This window comes from Ictidomys tridecemlineatus, chromosome 13 (assembly GCF_052094955.1).
Source record: "Ictidomys tridecemlineatus isolate mIctTri1 chromosome 13, mIctTri1.hap1, whole genome shotgun sequence".
NCBI lineage: Eukaryota > Metazoa > Chordata > Mammalia > Rodentia > Sciuridae > Ictidomys > Ictidomys tridecemlineatus.
This window is the reverse complement of record NC_135489.1, coordinates 35,863,944-35,884,250: the sequence shown is the minus strand read 5'-3', so window position 1 is coordinate 35,884,250 and position 20,307 is coordinate 35,863,944. Positions and strand designations below refer to the sequence as shown.

The 20,307-nt window shown below is 39.4% G+C and overlaps 1 protein-coding gene and 1 long non-coding RNA gene across 6 annotated transcripts; one reads left to right on the top strand and one right to left on the bottom strand.

Moving 5' to 3' along the window:
• Positions 1-1,596: 1,596 nt before the first annotated feature.
• Zscan30 (zinc finger and SCAN domain containing 30) lies at positions 1,597-16,770 on the bottom strand. Of its 4 annotated transcripts, none has more exons than XM_040273835.2 (4): positions 16,570-16,770; positions 10,215-10,725; positions 9,813-9,951; positions 1,597-4,564 (listed from the first exon to the last, which is right to left on the bottom strand). In XM_040273835.2, exons 2-4 carry the CDS (start codon positions 10,620-10,622, stop codon positions 3,636-3,638), a joined length of 1,476 nt encoding a protein of 491 aa, XP_040129769.1. In that variant the 5' UTR covers positions 10,623-10,725; positions 16,570-16,770; the 3' UTR covers positions 1,597-3,635. The 4 variants fall into 4 exon arrangements, with proteins under 4 accessions (XP_040129769.1, XP_021582210.1, XP_021582211.1 ...); XM_021726535.3 differs by having other exon boundaries at positions 16,501-16,576; XM_021726536.3 differs by lacking the exon at positions 16,570-16,770 and adding an exon at positions 16,501-16,565 and having other exon boundaries at positions 10,215-10,655.
• LOC144369818 (uncharacterized) lies at positions 16,616-18,616 on the top strand. Of its 2 annotated transcripts, XR_013429605.1 has the most exons (3): positions 16,616-16,739; positions 17,516-18,238; positions 18,355-18,616. It is a non-coding gene; the product is annotated as an uncharacterized LOC144369818 (long non-coding RNA). The 2 variants fall into 2 exon arrangements; XR_013429604.1 differs by having other exon boundaries at positions 16,616-18,238.
• Positions 18,617-20,307: the final 1,691 nt, after the last annotated feature.

Below are 20,307 nucleotides of genomic sequence, written 5' to 3'. Positions count from 1 at the left end.
CCCCTCTCTCTCTCTCACTCTCTCTTTTAAATATATATATATATATATATATATATATATATATATATATATATATATTTATGCATTAAAAATACTAGAAATGTGCAATTCCAGTGATTGTCTCTGGGTTGGTGAGGTTATAGGAAATTTAATGTTTTCTTGTGATTTTATATATTCAAATTTTTCTGCACTATTTAAGGCTAGAGGACAGGATAGGAGGGTGTAGCTCAGTGGTAGAACACATACTTATTAACATGCACAAGACACTGTTTGATCCCCAACACCAAAAAACTCAAAAGGAAAAAAATTAGGAAAACTCAAAAAGAAGTGCAGGATATTGGGGAAATATTACGAAAAAATACTTGCTTTCCACAGTATTTGTCCTTTCCAAATCTCAAGTTTGTTAGCAAAATTAACTTATCCTTGGTTTTATCATTGATTTTTTTTAAAATGGCAGACTTACCCATTTTACATTATATATATATATAAACAAGTCCTCTTAAAATTATAAATCCTGTACAAATAGAAGCCATTTCCTAAAGACTTACACTTGAAAAAGGGAGTAGCCAGCCAGGCTCAGTGGTACTCATTTGTAATCCCAGCAGTTTGGGAGGCTGAGACAGGAGAATTGCAAGTTCAAAGCCAGCCTCAGCAACTAAGCAACTCAGTGAGACCCTATCTACTACAAAATAGGGCTGGGGATGTGGTCTCAGTGGTCGTGTCCCCCTGAGTTCAATCATTGGTACCAAAAAATATATACATATAAAAAAGCAGTAGCCTTGTGGTCAAGACCTTTGGTTGTTGGTGTTAAAGGAGCTGAAGAAGATAATCCCACAGTTGAAGAAGCTTCAACATTTCTGTTTATTTAAAGAGGCACTGTTAATAAGCTATTAAAGGAAAAATTTTTTTCTTTCACTAGCCTTTTCTGGGAAAGAAAAATAATGTTCCCCCTGCTCATGGCTGTCTTGTTTCTCTTGCACTAGAAGCAGTCTGGAGGGGAAAATGTCTGCCTTAAATGAATTTTAAATAGATTAAAAATAGAAAATGTACAATTGAGGCAGAGTATATTAATATTGGTTTCCTGCCTTCCCTTTCTCCCTCAGTTTCATAGACAACAACTAATGGTTGTCTGGAAGGATTGGAAATTTGAACCTTGGCCATGGTCTCTCTAAACTTAGATTTCTATTGTAGACCTGCTGAGTGAGAAGAAGGACATGATAGTCTCCCAGGTCCTTGGTCCTACCCAGCAGTTAATGTTGAGGATTCTAACCTGGTGTGTATACCACCACCACCACCACCACCCCCAAGAAAAGGAAGAGTCTTAATTCTAATGGACTAGGAGATGCATGTGTTTAAAGAGATTCCCTAGTAGTCTCATTCTCATGGTCCTTCAACACCACCACCAGATGTCACCTCTTATGACTTTGCCAGTGAACTGCAATCATAGAGACCAGATAGTTTCCTGACACTTTTTGGCCCAGAATATAAAAATTGAGAATACCAATTCCATGAATTATTCCCACAACCCCTTTATCTCCTATCTTCCACTCCTGTTAGTGTTCTCCTATTTCTGAATGAATAATTTCAAAGCAAAACTTTAAAACTCAAATTTTATTACATCTTGCTTTACATTCTCATACTGAACAGTTAAAAGGTATACTCAACATATAAATGTTAAAATTAGTAACTTTTATTTACAATATTTTTGCCAAGAATGTTAGGATTGGAGAAGAAAACACAAAGTACTCTAAAATGTTAAGAGTTTCTATGGGTAAAGGGATTGTGGGTAATTTATATGTTCCGTATTATCAGCATTTACAATAAGGAAAAGCCATCAAATGCTGTTTAAAACATTAAATCATTTGATTGTCACCTATAGGAAAAGGCAACTCACTATCCCATGTGAAGGATCCCTTTAATCTTATGGTTGATCTCACTCAATGACAACTGCGTAAACTTTGGGCACAAAGATCCTTCCCAATTTCATCTATTACCCACAGTAACTATGAACATCAAGTCTTCAAAAATGTTTTTAAGGGCCGGGCATGGTGGCGCACACCTGTAATCCCAGTAGCTCAGTAGGCGGAGGCAGGAGGATTTCGAGTTCAAAGCCAGCAATTTAGCAAGAAGCTAAGCAACTCAGTGAAACGCTGTCTAATAAAATACAAAATAGGGCTAGGGATGTGGCTCAGTGGTCTACTGCCCCTGAGTTTAATCCTTAGTACCCAAAAAAGAAAAAAGTTCTTAAGTATTAATTGCCCTCAACAATTGTAGGTTAATTAAAACTGCCAAAGTAAAAATTAGGAAAATATAATTTTGAGGAATCTGGTTAATTTAACAAATATTTATTGCCCTCAAGTGGCTTAGAGTTTACAGAGCTGGTGCTGAGGGTAAGGGTAAGAGAATGAAGAATATAGGGTCTGGGAAGGCAAATTTCTCATTTCTGGGTCCCTGGAAGTTTCCCATTTCCTGAGATCCAGGGTCATAAAACACATACTCTAGACCTCACTGTCCCTATAGCCTCCAATGGATATTCTTTATTTGGTGTGCATCATGCCTGTTTCCATAAGATGTACCAGTCTTCTACTACCCTCATTCTGAGCACTTGAAAATGTAATAGGTTATAAGTTCTGTATAGTGATTATAAATAGAGAAAATCCAACACATATCTTCTAGACACATGTCCTGGCTTCTTAGCCACATGTCCTGCCAGACTATGACAACTAATTCCTGCTAAGTGAAGAGTCCTGATGTCTCCAGATTCTCTTCTTTTCATGCCTTATATGTCCTATAACCTCTGCTTTCTTCTGCCCTTGACCTGGCTAATTTCTACAGTTTAGGTCTCAACTGAGATGTTAGCACATCCAAGAAGTCTTTAGAGATCAGGTAAGGTAGCCCTGCCATGTACTCCAGAAACACACTGGATTTATCCTATCAAAGTACTTATTGCACTTTACTTACTTATTTAGTAAATATGTATATTCCATTAACCCTTAACTCTGGGACAGCAATGACCATATCTGTCCCAAATAGCTAAACACAGCAGGTGCTTAATTAAAAAGCAAACCTGAATTGGCCTTGTAGGAAGCATAGGGCTGTGGAGAGAAATGGGAAGTGGGAACAATGAACCACCATTCCTCAGATAATATTAAACTGCCTTGGATCTTGTTAAAACAAGCCAGGGCATAATTCAGCATTTCCCATACAAGTCAACATTTCAGGTAGTTGGATAATTCTTAGTACATTCCTTCACCTACCAAATGCACAAATGCTGAGCAGGGTTCTTATCCTTGCCATCATGTAAGGAGATCTTTTAGGTACATAATTCTGGACTTGAACGTGGCAGTTATAATTGGGTTGGTGAGGTAAAGGTGGTATTGATGAGAGACTTCATGCAGATAAAGCTAGGCATTTCTAGAGAATACCCACCATTCTTTTCAAAGACCTGATTTAAAAAAACAAATTCTTTCCACTTAACACTTAACAATCGTAACAATCATGTGGATCTCCTCTTACAGAACTGAACTGGGCTGGAAGGACAGGCACCCTACTCTCAGGAAAATTCTATCTTCTGTTGAGTCTCATCCTCAAAGTGAATTTTTTGCATTTCACAATTATACAACTCTTACTCAGACTTAAACTCTGGTGTGTGTCCTTTGATGCTGCATAAGACCTGATCTATGTCTAAATGTTTTCCTACATTCACTACATTCATAAGGTTTCTCCCCAGTGTGGATTCTCTGGTGCTGGGTAAGGGCTGAGCTCTGATTAAAGGATTTTCCACATTCATTACACTCATAAGGTTTCTCTCCAGTGTGAATTCTTTGATGCTCAATAAGGATAGAGTTCCTACCAAAAGCCTTACCACATTCAATACATTCATAGCCTTTATCACCAGTGTGAATTTTCTTATGCTGAATAAGGGCTGAGCTCCGGCTGAAAGCTTTCCCACATTCCCCACACTCATAAGGTTTCTCTCCTGTGTGAATTCTCCGATGCCTAATGAGCTCTGAGCTGCCCCTGAAAGCTTTTCCACATTCACAACATTCATATGGTTTTTCACCACTGTGTATTCTCTGATGTCTAACAAGGTCTGAGCTCAAACTGAAGGCTTTACCACATTCTTTACATGCATAAGGTCTCTCTCCAGTATGAATTCTCTGATGTCTAATCAGCTTTGAGCTCTGGCAAAAGGCTTTCCCACAGTCAAAGCACTCATAGAGCTTGTCCCCTGTGTGAATTCTCTGTGGTGTAATATCATTTGAGTTCAGATTGAGATTTCCTTCAATTTCATGACATTCAGGGAAACACTGCTCTGTGGGGATTTTCTTGTTGAACATTGCCAGGCTATACTGTCTTTCCTGGGAAGGGAGCTGACTCATTTTGTTCATTGTAGCACTTCCCCTTTGCTTCTCAGAGTTGTCCAGACCGTCCAAAGCTTCTTCAACTATCTGTACTGAAGCAATTTCCCCAAGAAGTCTTCCTGGAGATATAGCAGTTGAGGCTACACATTCAATAATTTCTTGCTTTGCTGTCAACATTTTGTCAGCTACCATCTTGCCATCTAAAAGTGTGAATAGAAAATGCAAGTGTCATTTACTCTCCATGTTGAAAGAAAGGAAATTATTGTAGTAAGAGCAGAAAATAAAACAAATGAAATAGGTATTATTAGGAGGAAAATTTCTTAAAACTAGCTTCCTAATCTAGGAAAATTCAGTGAAGTGGCCTGGAGTAGTGGGAGGTGACCCCCTGAAAGTCAAGTAGACAGATAAGGAGAGTTAATATTGAAGAGGAGTGACAATGAACTAGGAAAGCCCTTAGTTAGAGGTGATAAATAGGAGTATCAGTGAGAAATTATAAAGCTAGGAGATGATTCTGGAGTAGAGAAGAATGTATTTTAGGTAATGCAGAAAAGGAAAAGATATGATGCAGAATAATCAGGGTAAAGATGTCTGAGTCTTAAATCAATGGTACTTCTAGCAAAGTAAGAGAGCAGGAGATATGATTATAAAATGCTTAGGAGGTTAATATTGAACAAAGGTAGCTGGAAAAGAACTAGAAAGCATGAAGGCAATAGCAGATTCTAGCAGGTTTCAAATGGAACAAATAAAAAACAAGCAATATAATAAGATATACAAAGCATGAGAAAGGAATGTATGGGGGTTCCTGACTCACTCTGGGGTTAGGTGAGAGCCTTAGGGGTCCATCTTTTCAAGTGTAAGGGATCAAAGAAGGTCGATGGAAACAATTGGCAAATGTGACTGCCTGGATCCAAACCCAGTTCTCATACAACATGCTCCACCTTTTTTCTAGATTTCTTGTAACTTACAACAGAAACGGGTGATATCAATTGAATTATTTCTAGAACTCTGAAGTTGCTCTCATCCTCCCAAAGTCCTCTAAACTTATATACATTTTACAGATCAGGAAGCTGAGGCTCAGAAAGAGTATGAAAGGCTATAGAATTAATAATTGGTAGAGTGAGAATTCAAACAAATCTGCTTAAACTCAAAGTTTTCAGTTTTCTCTGAGTTATCTGCCTTCCCTTTGGAAAGAAGCAGGACTGTTGCTGAACTAAAAAATAATTTAAAACTCATTTTTTCTCTGGAAAAGTTATGTTTTTGTATGAAAACAAGTCTTTCGTTTTATATTCTTTGAGAAAAAAGTAATAGGTTTCTCTGTTAGAATAGCTCTTTCCTTTATCACACCTGCTACCCGTTCAGTGACATGTTTGGTATAAAATCCTTTTAACTAAGAATGTGACCTCTGATTGCTAAATGACAGATGCTTTTAGCCTTAATGTTCTTTAGATTATGTTGCACTGCCAATGCAGACTTCACTACTAGTTTGATGTCTCTTGCCCTTGGCTGCAGTGAGTGTTGGCTCCTCCTATGGTCTGAATATCCTTTTCCCCACAAAATTCATATGCTGAAATCCTAGCTCCCAAAGTGATGGTATTAGCAGGTAGAATCTTTTGGTAGATGATTAGGTCATGGAGGCAGAGCCCTCATAAATGTAACTAGTGCCCTTATACAACAGGTCCAACAAAGCTCATTGGCTCCTTCTACCATGTAAGTACACAGGTGTAATCTATGAGAGAATGGCTTTCCACCAAACACCAAATATGCCGGCACCTTGATCATAAACTTCCTAGCCTCTGGAACTGTGAAAAAAAATTTCTGCTGTTTATAAGCTACTCAGTTTATGACATTGTGGAACAGCAGCCAGAACTGACAACTCCAGCCAGGTGTGGTGGTGCATACCTCTAATCTCAACTATTGGGAGGCAGGAAAATGGCAAGCTTGGGCAACTTAGTAAGACCCTGACTCAAAATTAAACAAAAAGATTGGGAGAGTAGTTCAGAAGTAGGGCATTTACATGAGGGCTTGTGTTCAATTTCCAGTACTAATGAGAAAAACAAAGACAACTCCTAATCTTTCACAACGGCCCCCTTCTTTGCAGAATTGCCCTGGATGATGAAAGCCACTAGCCCAGGAAACTATTTCACCCTGACTGCCCCCACTGCATCAAAAGAGCAACTCTGCAATGCAATCATGCTCTTAAGGCTCCAGAACCTTTCCAAGGATTCAACCAAGATTAGGTTTTACCTGAGACTATATCATTCCTTGCTCAGTTCCCTTCCTAATTCTGTAAAACCTCTATTAAGATTTTTCCCAAAGAACATGTCCTTAATAAATTACCTGCATCCATATCTCCACCACCAATTCTTCTTCTAACAAGACATACTGTTAGGCTAGTAAAGAGCCTACAAGAAAATTATAACCCAAGGTTGTAAAAAAAAAAGGCATGGTGATTCTTATAATCATATCAAGGCAGATCCTTCCAGTAATATGAACTTTATAACTTAGGTGAAAATATGGATTATTCACATTAATTCTTCAGACATCAGCATAAAGTGATTTATCAGGAACCTAGTCAAGTCCATCCAAGACCACACACTTGGACACCAGGCATAAATGAGGATGAGAAATTTTGCTAAGTCCAAAAATGTCTAAAAGACAATCACTATTGCTGATAATGTGATTGAATCTATAACACAATGTCATTGTGAAGTGAAAAACAATGAAATAAAGTGTAACAGATAAGAGTTGGGGAGAAAACTCTACTTTAAATTTACATTTTAAAGTAATCAGATCCTCACTAAAATATTTTATTTTGTCTTTATCCCTGAACCTCAAGAGAATGTGGAGAATTTGAAACATGACCAGAGAAATGTGTCAAAATAAACAGAGACAAAGAACACAGGAGTCAGAGACAGTGAGAGGCTTAGTTAGACAAAGGTCAAAGGTCATTTTACTTATTCAAGTACAAGTGTTTTATGAAAGCTCTGCTAAACAAACAAAAGGAACCAAATTGAGGCTAGGAATATTTCATATAGACTTGGGAAATAACTTTAGTATTAGTATGCTAGACTTCTATAAAAAAAATACCACAAAAACAGGCTTAAAGAAGAGGAATTTATTTTCTTACAGTTCTAGAGGCTAGAAGTCCAAAATCAAGTATCAGAAGTTTTGGTTTCTTTCCAAGTCAGTCTCTCCTTAGCTTATAGATGGCCATCTTCTTGCTTATGCTCATGTGGTCATCTCAGTCTGTGTTGTTTGTGTACTGATTTCCTCTTATAAGGTCACCAGTTATATTGCATTAGAGCCCATTTAATAACCTCATTTAACCTCTTTAAAGGCCTTATCTCCAAAAAATACAATTATATCATAAGGTATTGGGACTCAGGGCTTCAATATATGAATTTTGGAAATATATAATTTGTCCCTTTAAAAATGCTAATAAGAAAAATCCCAAAAGCACTTAAGGAATTATAGTGGAGTCTCTGGCCCCTGAGACCTTAAATAATCTACCCTAAATGATTCAGACAATATATATTTTGAATACCTTTGGCCTCCAAGGGTTGATGTCTTGGGAGCTTGGTTCCCAGTGCCGTGATGCAGGAACTGATGGGATCTTTAAGAGATGGAGCTCAGTGGGTGGTCCCTAGAAGCCTGTCCTAGAAATGGATAAGGTATTTCTAATGGGACCCTGGTGAGTTCTTGTGAGAGGATAGAAAAGCCTGAGTCTGACCTTTGAGTCACTTTCACTGCTTCATGTGATCACTTGCTCCTGCATGCTCTCCTATCATGTCACTGCCATGATGCAACACAGCAGAACTGAGCCAATGCAGGTGACATGTACTTGAAGCTCCCAAACCGTGAGCTAAATAACTTCTTATCTTTATAAAGTTAGCTGTCCCATGTATTACATTATAGTGATGAAAAACCAATTATAATCCATTTAGCTGTTTAAGATAGGTGATTTGATCATTTTTTTAAAATGCATTTTAATGTAGCTCCTACTTGATGCAAAGGATACTTAAGAGGGTAGTATCAGGGTCTGATGCATGGGGGAAGGTTGAGAGGCAGTTTTCAAGGACACTTCATTGGATTAATAGAATTAATTACTTTGGTAAATTGCTAAGGTTCAGGATCTGACCTTGAAGTTTGTGTCATCACATGCCTCTCAATCAACACACTAGGTATGGATTTCCCTCTTGGAGTAGAATCTTATAAACCAAGTTCATGAAACCGAGCAATAAGGCCATTATGAAAATTACTATGTAATCATCATACAAAACAGAGTGAATTAATGCATTTTTATTATAGCTAAGTTTCATAGGAAGTTAATAAGATTGCTTGATGAAGATGAAATCAGAATGATAATGAAAGTCTAATGACAACAAAGTAATAAGCTGATGTAGCTGGTGCCCCTAGGGATGATGTTGCCTTAATCAAAGTCCTTTTTGTACTAATTCTCAGCACCCATGACATCTATCAATTTATTGCCTCCTAATTTAAAATCTACCCTTCATTGTACTATCTTCAATACTGGCATCAAGCTGACATGATATGGGTTTTAATAGTATACGGGCCTAGAGGGCCAGTAGAGGAGGAAGGAACTTTTCTTTTTTGATCTGGTGTGCTCTCTCGGTTTCTGCAGTGTGGGGGACAACCAGTAGTGCATACCCCAATGAGTTTCAGAGGCACTGCTCCCCTCAGCAGCTTCCTGCAAATTCTGTGCCATGTCACTTCCCCATTGGAGCTTCTAGCACCCATAGGGTAGCTCCTCAGTGAGTGTGACCAGCTGGGCACTTCATTGAACATCTCCAACTAGTGGGTCATGGCTGTTATCTCTCCAGAGAGATCTGGACTTTAGCCCTGGCAGATGGGGGAAAGACATAGCACCCTCTTGCAGATATGTTCCTTCCTTGGGCATTCTGCTTTAAGCCGAGAGTCCCCCGCCCCCCGGGCCAAATGCCTTACTCCTGACAATTTAGAGTTTTAGTATTTAGTTATACCACTTAATGGTTAATGCCAGTTACAGTCCATAATTCTTTTATTTATTTATTTATTTTAATTTAGTATATATTACAGCAGAATATATTCATTGTAAAACAGTTCATAATTCTTAATGTTAAACTTTCTGTGTTCAAGTTTCTGTTACTGATTCAGTATTCATCTTCATCTTAGAAATTGCCTTGTTAATGGGATTCAAGTATTATTTTAAGAACAGAATATTAGTCTTTGAACATTATGGTATTATAGAGAATTTATTAAAGACCTTTGTTTTTAACCCAAGTTAAAACAATAATGCAGAGCCAATGAAAGAGTATTTCAAGGCAAATGGGGGTTCTTTCCACAATACTTAGTGACAGCTGCAAGTTACTGTTATTAAGTAAAATGCACCATGGAACACTTGATCGCCCTTACCTCATCCTCAACCCCAAAAGGGTTAAAGATCCTCACCTCTCTCGTGGAAATCTTGGGGCTCCTGAGTCTCACTCTTGCATTGGCTCTCCAAAGACCGCAAAGAGTGACTTAGAGACTTCAGAACTCCTGTGCATGTTGTGTTCTTCCAGATCATTTTCTGGCCACGAGCAGAGTCCTAGAAGTAATCAAGTACTAGCACTGTGATTCTAAGGAAGCACAAGAGGAAACTCCCTAGAACAACAGGGCTAAACAGAAGGAATCAGAAACCTATTCAGATGATCAGTGAGAAAACAACAGGTCTAAAAATCCTAATGACATGAACCAATGAGTGAATAATTAATACGGTATAAAATAGAAATTGGATAATTCCATGAGGAGTCAATGCGACTCATAACAGCTTCAATAGTCAAGCAAACAAACAAAACACCTACTTCTTACCTGTTGCCTTGATTCATTGAGTTCTTTCTCCAACTCTTCCAGCAGAGTCACAGCTTCTTCTCCATTATCTGGCCCCTGCTCTCGCATCCAGGCCTGCAGTTCCTCAGGCAGGATGGCCAGAAACTGCTCCAGCACTAACAGCTCCAATATCTGTTCCTTAGAGTGTGCCTCCGGTTTCAGCCACCGAGAGCAAAGCTCCTTGAGCTGGCTCATAGCTTCTCTGGGCCCACTGGAGTCAGAATAACTAAACTGCCTGAAACGCAGGCGGAAGACCTCCTGGCTCTGGGAGTTCCTCTGAAGGCCAAAGTCCTGCCCCCAAACGTAATTTTCTTCTTCAACCTTCACAATTATAAGTCCTTCTTGTTCTTTTGGAGCATGGTAAGCCAATGCTGTGATCTCTTCTGACATTCTGGGAATAGACAGTCTGAAAAAGCTGTCCAGCTGAGGCAGAGAAGAGATGGAAACTTGTATCTGAGGAATTCCTTCTGAATTCCAACTCTTCAGGGAGGCCCTGAAGTGGATAGTGCTGGTGTTATACAAGCAAACCATATGCTTGGAATGTAAATACAGGTTTTTGAAGGCCAGTTGCCAGGGAATATAGCACTATAAAGAAAACTTACTAAAAGGGAGCTTCCATATAAATGATACATCTATAGATGATTCAAGAATTTTGGGGGATGTGAAACAAAACTTTAATATAGTCAAAACCAATTTGACCTTTGGTAATAATGTTATGCACAAAATTAGGGATAGTAAATAGTGTTATATAAAGATAATCCTAATTGTGGCCAATCTCCAAATTAGACTACTGAGAATCATAAGCTGACCAAAGGCATACAGCCAGTGAGCAGAGCACTGGGTTCTGCAATCAAAGTAGTTAACTCCCCAAAGAAAGGAACTCACACTTCATAAGTACCTACTATAGGCCAGGTAGTTTACAAATTCTATTTTATTGGGGCATGACAGTAACACTATATGATATTTTGATCCCCATGTTTTACAGATGATGAAAGCTTCTTGAAAGTTAATGAATTTTCCCAAGGTCCCAAACCAGTCAAGACATGACCTCAGGGTTGCCTGGCCTCAAGAACTTCTCCTTTTTATTCCAGAATTGGTTAATGCCCAGGACAACCTTGATTGTTACTATAAACTAGGAATAATGATGAAAAGATTAGAAAGGAGTTATGAAGAATGGCTATACATGTACAAACAAGGAAAAGTTATTCTTGAATTTGTCACAAGATTCTGAAACTGCACAAGGAAAAGAGAAAGAGATTCCTTCATCCATTTTTTCAACAAATACTTGAACATTAACTATGTGCTAGCAGGCATACTAAACAGGAGTCTCAAGATAATGAGTTCTGTCTGCAAGGACTCAGTTTATTTAGTATGTGAAATTGACAGGTAAATACAGATTGATAAATCTAAAGATGATAAGCACAAGAGAAAGACCACTAAGCCCAGGGAGAGGGGAGAAGTGTGAGAAGATGTGGCCTATTGAAGAAATGAAAATGGTTTAGGGAGGCCAGACTAATGGTTGTCACCTCTGGCTATGTCTTAGTATAGAGGCACCATGAGAGATTCATGGAGTCAGAATCTCCAGGGATGGGGCTTAAGTGAGTGTCCCCAAGTGCTTCTAATAGGTAGAAGCCTGGTTAAGAATAATGTGCCAGAGCCTGGGGTACAATTAAGGAGAAGAGATAACTATAGGGGAACAGCCAAGCCCTCCAGGGTCCAAGGGGTTGATCCCTCATGGCCACAGGAAGGGCTGGAGGATCTATGTGCCCACAAAGAGAGAGAAGAGATGAGTAAGGGTTTGTTGCAACTATTTAGACTATGGGAGTCAAAAAATATAAAGATAGGACACACTGAATAAGGGTTTGGAAGAAAGGGGAATCTAGAAAGACTCAGGTTTCTGGATATGCCTGGTGACTGGAGGTTGCTGGTGTCATTTGCTGAGCTATTCACTAAGAAAGTTATGTCTGAGGTACCAACAAAGCAGCATTTCCTAAACTATACTTTACCAGATATTAACAGGTGCTTCAAATACACCAAAACACAATAGAAACTTGGGGATGTTTTTTCTTAATTTTTTGCAGAAGAAAAATAATAAATATATTTTTTATTTCTTATTATGTGATAATTGTAATTTAAGAAATCATAAGGTTAAAAATAAACAAAAAGAATCACATGATGCTGCACTGTCAGACCTGTGTACATAGCATTTACCAAGGGCTGCATTACATCTATGTATCCTTTGTGACTATTAGTTTCTGTTATGTCTCTTGCCTTTTTTTCAATGTTTGTGGTATTATTCAATTTTATTATAAATATTATGCCTCACCAACTCATCTTCCATGGGTGTGTGGCTAAAGGAAGGATATAAACTCCTCCATCTCCTTCATAGGTCCACCCCCTCTAAATCAGAATTCTCTAAGATTAGTCCTAAATTCTCACCTTTTTTAACTCTCCACTTTCCTCCAAGGCTACCTAACCCTCACCTTTGTTTACCATCTTCTAGTATAGACCTCCTATCTGAGCTCCAGACCTATTTACCCACAGTTCTTCACTCCCACCATAACTCCTCTTGAATTTCTCAAATGCATATCAAATAGTACATTCATAAACAACTCATGATTTCTCCCATATCAAATCTGCTCTCTTCCATTGGTTCCCTTTCAGGTAACAGGAATATCTTACCTGGCTGTATAGCCAGAAATCATCCATAATAAAATTCTTTCTTTTACTTCCTTCCTTTATTTAATGCATATTAGCCTACTGATTTCATTGCCTGTCTGCCCATCCTAAACTCTGCCACCACCATATTCATCCTAAATGCCCCATCTGTCATACTTTACAATAACTTATCTACTGTCTTCCTCAATGCACTGTATCCCCATTACTCTATTAATCTACATTGTAACCAGAGTGATCTTTTCAAATTGCAGATCTGATCTGTTCTTATAACCAGTTTTGTTTTGTTTTTAATGATTTTAAACAAAAATAGACTAGTATTTCTCACAGTATTGTTTATTGATCAAGTTTAACTATTAGTTTCAACTTTTTAAAGAAAATTTTGTAGTTGTAGATGGACAGCCTGCCTTTATTTTATTTGTTTATTTTTATGTGATACTAAAGATTGAACCCAGTGCCTCACACATGCTAGGCAAGTGCTCTGCCACTGAACTACAGCCCCAGGCCCTAGTTTCAACTTTTGATCCCTAATGTGGTTGTGATCTTATCAGTTGGGCTGGAGATTTGAAGGTTCCAGTGGAGAAGGTTTCCAAGGGGTATTACTCACTGTCTAGCAACTGATTGTGGCTAATATCAGGAAGCTTGGCTGGGGTTATTAATAGGAATGCTTACACATTTTCTCTCCGTGTGCCCCTGACCAGTTTTTGTTGTTGTTGTTGTTTATTTGGTTTTTAATAAAAGCAATGTACTTTAAGTCAAGGTAAAGCTCTCTTTGACTGCACTCATTGAATTTATCTGGAATTCATTAAAGCATAATCAGAATCTCCTAGATGAGGTCCCAACAATTATACTTGTAATATATTCTGCAAGTGATTCTGATGTACAACCAGGGGTTAAGAACCCTGGCTTAGTCAAGGAGACACAGGAGACAAAGTTTAAAAACATTTCTTTCCCTCAAAGCACTTTTTTCACTTTGTCAGTGCATATACTTTAGTGGGATCATTTGGTTAATACCTGTTTATCTATGACTTCACTGTAAGGTACATCAACATTTTTGCTCACTATTGTATCTCCATCACTCAACCCAATGCATAACACCTTCTATCTATATAAAAGAATGAACTGGAAAATTCAAAGAGGTAGTGGTCAACATTGTCAAGTGCCTAATATGGACTGAAAATTGTTCCCACAGCATTTCTCATATCTACCATAGCAAAGTGATCTTGCTCACAGAAAGAGCACCAGTTTCAGGGATGATGGTATAGCTCAGTGGTAAAGTGCTTGCCTGGCATGTGTAAGGTCCTGGGTTCAGTACCCAGTATGAGCTGGAGACCAACTTTGAAGTCACACGACCCAATTTAGACTCATGATACAGTCTCTAACTAGTTGTCCAACATCATTCACCAAATGAATCCTTCTGAAATCCCATTTCCTCTCCTAAACATGGAATTAATAATGTAACATTGCAGAGCTATAGGAATTGGAAACAACAAAAAAGTACCTGAGTATGTGGGCTGGTGTATAAAACATGTCTTTTTATTATGATGCTTTGGCATCTGGGTATTTAATGATACTGGAGAGACTGTTCCTCCCAGGACTAGCCAATCCCTAGAGATAGTAAACAACTCACCTGTGAGCATACTTTCCAAATGAAACCAACAGTCCCAGAGCCCCACCACCTTATCTAAAGGGCTCTCGTACTTAAGGTCATCACTCCCCTCTACTCACATTTCAGGATCAAGTATCAAACAACTAGGAAGAACCCCTCTCCCGAGAGTTCACTAAAATTATCCAAATCAGCCAATCCTACCCTTGCTTACCCTGTCTTGATGGTTTCTTCCCATAGAACCCACAAAACAGGCTCTTGCCCATTTCCCCTCACTCCCTCTGCCTCTTGACCAATTGGCAGAGGAATTCCACATGTTTCCCTGTAAGGCATGCCCCCTTTTCTTGAAAACCATAACAAAGTACATTTTCAAAGGCAATCATCTTCTGATCTGTGGTCCTCACTAAACCTGAACAATAAAATATACATTTTAAAAAAAAACTGAGTAGGTACCCAAGACATCACAGATAAGGGTAAATTCCACATCACAAAGTATGGGTTACAGAATAGACTTTATTGGGGAAAATTTGCCAGCCAGCAGTTGGTAAAAGAAAGTATAGGTCCACTGAGTCTCCCATCATCCCACTGAGAGGAAGTTTGGAAAAAGGTGTTCTAGTGTTTCAGGGGACAGCTTCTGCTACCTTCTTATGGTGCAAATTTGAGAAAGCGGTCTTGTCAGTGGGGGTAGAACCCAACTGTTTCTCATCAGAATTCTGGGTTTAGGTAGCTGTCTAGCAAACCAGCTTTCTAGTACCTGGTGTGTGTGTGTGGGGGGGGGGGTGTTTGGTGGGTGGGTGGAGCCTTGGGGAGGTGGGAACACTGAGCTTGCCTATAGCCCCTTCCTCTGGAAGAAGGCATTTCCCTCCCTGGTCAGAGTATATCCAGGCAATCCTGCTTGCTGAGGCCTTCGGTTCTACAATGTATCTGCTTTCTAATGTAATGCATTACAATGAATCTATTTAATCACTTAATTGTAACAGAAAACACCAATTGAAACTTTATTAGACTCCAGCATTATCTATCTACCTTTTAAGTGTCTTAATTCATTTCATCTTCACAGCATTCTATGGTGTACATTCAACTGTTTGAAGAGCAACAGAACATATGAAATAATTTATCCTAGGCTATATGGCTTCTAAGTGATATGGTCTGATTGTTTTGAAACCAACTCATCTGACACCAGGGTACATCCTCTTGGATACCTACTCTGAGAAAGTACTGTTTCATAAATGCATTCTCCCACCAAATCAAAACGCCCTTTAGAAAAGGGCCTGCATTTTCCCACATACTTATTTAAAATATTTATCAAGGGGCTGGGGATGTGGCTTAGTGGTAGAGTACTTGTTTGAAATGCATGAGGCCCTGCCTGGATTCGATCCCTAGTACCACAAATCAATTAAGTATAAAAGTAGAAATATTTATTGAGTGCCTATCTGTGCACTGAGCAAAAAAGGTATCAAGACAGTGTATTTGCCATCACATAATTTAAAAATAGCGAGAGGCGCAAGTTAAACAGAAAGCACACTTAATTACCCAACTTAATTGTGATGAAAACTACGAAGGGGAAAGTGGAAGGTGTTTCGGAAGTGTCTGACAGGATCACACCCAGACTGGGAAGCCAGGACCCATGGCTGAGACCTAAAAGCTCGCTTTGGCCGCCGGAGAAGTGGCAGTAAGGAGCCCGAGAAGTGGCAGTAAGGAGCCCATCAGCGCCAAGTCCACCTCCTAAACCAGCAGCCGGGCACACAGGAGGCTCGGTAAGTGCTGGAGGAGTCAGTGACCGGTGAATGAACGGTGGAAAAGATGAAAGGATGCGCTGACCGACCGGCCAACTGACAGCTAACCTCGAGGGGCGGGCCCTGGTACAGCCGCCGGCTCTACGGAGGCAAGCCGCGGGAGCCCAGGTAAAGCGGCGGGGAGGACTGAGGCAGGACAGGGGCGGGTTGGGAAGCACCTGGGGCCACGCTGCCAGACCTCCCCACTCACCCTTCGCTCTGCCGGCTGCGGGCACCAACCCCAAGGAGGGAGAAAGAAGGCCTCCCGCTGCTTGCTTACCGGAAGTGCGAGCGGGCGCGCCCCTCTAGGAAGACGGGAGGACTGCACCTCCGTGGTCCACACGCCTCTCCGCGCAGGTCTAGTGTCCTGGGAAAAGGAGATGGTTTTGAACTCTTGATAAAAGTGTAATCAGAAGTTACAGTTGGAGCAAACCTTGAGGGTTGAATCAGGTTAGTGACTGGAAGAAAGCCGTAGGTTTTCAAGGCATGTTCTGTATTCGTAGTGTCCTAAACGGAAGTCATTAGCCACGTGAGGCTCTAACTTGAAATATGGCTGGTGAGACTGACAAATGAGTTTTCGTCTTATTTAATTGGAATTGAACACATTTAAATTACTGCATGTGATTACTGGCTACCATATGAGACAGCAAAATCCCAGTGAGTGAAATGGGATAAAAGATTTTTAATGAAGTAGATCAAATAAATAAGGAGTGTCAATAAAAGACTGTAAAATTGTCTTCCATTTTAAAAGTCCATTAAGTTTATACACAGAACATATTCAATTTGTTCATTCCCTTGAGGGAACTAGCAGTACATTTATTGGTCTATAAATACCTAATTTTGTCATGAAAGAAGAGATGTCTCCGCAGAAGGGTGTGAGGAGTTCCCAGAGAGAAGAGGGAACTTGACCCAGAACCAGTCTGGAGTTCTTGACCAACATGATGGGAAAGAATTTCAGCACATGCGGATCAAAGGCATAGACAGAGCTAGTAGATACATATGGAGGGTGGAGGATAAACTCAAAATAGAGATTCCTTTGGGGTAAAAGCAAGGAATATGAACTCAAGGGAGAATGCAGGCTATCTCCAGAGGGAGAGACAGCCACCTTTGGTGTGCGGTGCTAATAAGAGGGCCGGTGCTAGAGGGTGGATAAGAGGTGCAGGCAGAGTGGAACTCCACAATTTCATCAGTTTTTCCTTTACTTGCACGTTTACCTCATTTTATAGGGGCATGCCGCTCAACCTCAAGATTTACAAGTGTGCTCTCGGCATCTCAGTGGTTGTGGACACTCCCTTTAAGGATTCAGTATCTCTCTCTATGGAAAATCCCTATCTCATTTTCACCTTGGGTGGTGCTGAGGATTGAACCCATGGCCATGTGCATATGAGGCAAGCATTCTACCAACTGAGCTATATCCCCAGCCCTCATTTCCACCATTCTTTAATGAATAGATGAATACAAACATTATCCCCGGGAGAGGATAATGAAATATACCTAAGACAGTTAGTGAACTCATCAATAGTAAACAATTCTCTATCATTTGTTTATTTTCTTTTAAAAATGTTTTAACATTCTGATTAAACATTGACTTTAGTTAATAATAAAGCAACAAATTTATTAAATGTAACAAATATACCACACTTATGGAGAATGTTAATAAAAGGGGAACCTGAGGCTGGAGATACAGCTCAGTCGGTAGAGTGCTTGCCTCACATGCACAAGGACCTGGGTTCAATCCCCAGCTCCAAAAAAAGGGGGGAGGCAGGGTGTAATATGGGACTTCTGTGCTATGTTTGCAATAATTCTCTGAATCTAAAACTGTTCTATTTTAAAAAAATTATTTAGAGAAAGCCAATACATAAGTTAAAGATGAATTTTTATTTATTTGTTTGTTTGTTTGTTTATTTATGTGGTGCCAGGGATTGAACCCAGTACCTCATGTATGCTAGGTAAGCACTCTACCACTGAGTCACAACCCTGGCCCCCAAGATGAATTTTTAAATTGAAGGATACGGAAATAAGTCCAAAGACATTTTCTCTAAGCTTTTGTCATTGAAAATTCCAGGCCTCAGCCAGACCAAAGGAACACAAAAGGAACCCCCTCCAGACTGGCACTTGACCAGGACCCTGGTGAGTCACCTGAGGCCAATACTATAAGCCCAGGGAAACTCCCTATATTCACATTCCTGTTCCACCCTAAAAGAAGCCAAGTAACCCAGACCCTAGCTTCAGCCACCTGCCGTTTTCTGCCCTGGAAATGAGCCACGCCAGGGTTCTACCAACTGACTCTGATGCTAAATGCTGAATAAAGAAAGACCTGCTGATGAGGTTTGCTTCCTGTCTCTTGCCTTCGTCATGTGGGCATGTTATTTGTCCTAACAAAAATATTTTAATTGTAAAAAAGATGAAAATGGGAAACGAGGGACAGATGCTGTTTCTGTCCCCTTTCATTCCTGAGAGGTCCAATAAAATGCTAGACTTCCTCACTATAACCCTTGTGTGTCTTACCTGCTCTTTTTCTTTTGTTTCTCATCTACAACATTTTTTTGTGACTTATTTTATTTTTCAGATCTTTAATTCTTTCTTCAGTTACATATAATTTACTTTTAAACACATCCCTATTTCTGTTATGAATTGTTTTAAAAGTTTTTAAAGATTTTTTTTCAGTGGTTGATGGACACAGTACCTTTATTTTTATTTTATTTATTTATTTTTTTTTTTGTAGTGCTGAGGATCGAACCCAGTGCCTCACATATGCTAGGCAAGCACTCTACCATTGAACTACAACCCCAGCCCAGTTTCCTATATTATTTTTATATTGCTTTTTATGTCTATGAAAAAAAATGTGCATGGCTGCAAGTTCAAAGCCAGCCTCAGCAACTCAGTGAGGCTCTGAGCAAAAAAAAAACAGACTGGGGATGTGGCTCAGTACACTGGGTTCAATCCTTGTTACAAAAATAAATAAATAAAAGATTTCATCTCTATTCTGAAGTCATAAAGATACTTCTGCATATTTTCTTCTATAAATTTTATTAAATATTTGCTTTTCATTTATGTCTGTGATATACTTAATTTGTGTGCAATATGAGGAAGGGATCTAATTATCTCCAAATGAATAACCAAGTATCCAAGAGTCAATTATTGAGCTGTCCTTTACTTTCACACTGGTCTTCATGCCAGCTCATCTAACTAGATGATGATAATGATGATGATGATGATGATTTTGTTACTGGGGATTGAACCCAGGACCTGATACATGCTAAAAGGTGTTTTACACTCCCTACCTCTCAGCTAGATTATTTATTTTTGATTCCTCAAGTAGTGTGTGGTGGCAGTTTCTGTAGGCAATTTCACCCATCCACAAAGCTAGCAATTTAAGAATGACAAATAACATATCAAAACTACAAGTCACTCAATATTGCTTGCCAGTCTTACTGTTTTCTAGCTAGCTCAAACTTTGCACAAAGACTATTTCAAAGCATTTCCACTTAACTTTTCAGTTTCTATCTTCACCTTTATTCTTAAATGATGCATAACTCAACTTTTTTTTTTCCAGTGAGTTTAAAAGCTTTCAGCCTGGAACAATCTCAGTTTCCCACTAACCTTCCTGATCTTGCACCCATCTCTCCTGCAACTTTTCGATTAGCATGGAAGGAGGGTTCCTGGTATCTCAAAGACCTATTCCTCCATCTGTCCCAACCTCTTCTTCAGCTATGCCATCATCCATACTCCTTCTCTTCCTCCTCCATTTGTGGTTCTGGGGATTGAACACAGGAGCATTTTACCTCTGAGCTACATCCTCAAGTCCCCACCTCCCTCTTAAATTTATTTATAAATAGAATCTCATTAAGTTGCCAAGGTCCCTCAAACTTGTAGTCCTCCTGTCTGAGTCTCCTAATCCCTGAGCAGGCCACTGTATGTGGCTTCTTCTAGATACCTTCTAACCACTTTGTTCACTGTTTTAGTAAGCTTTTTCACTGCTGTGATTAAAGGATCTGACCAGCACAACTGTAAGAGA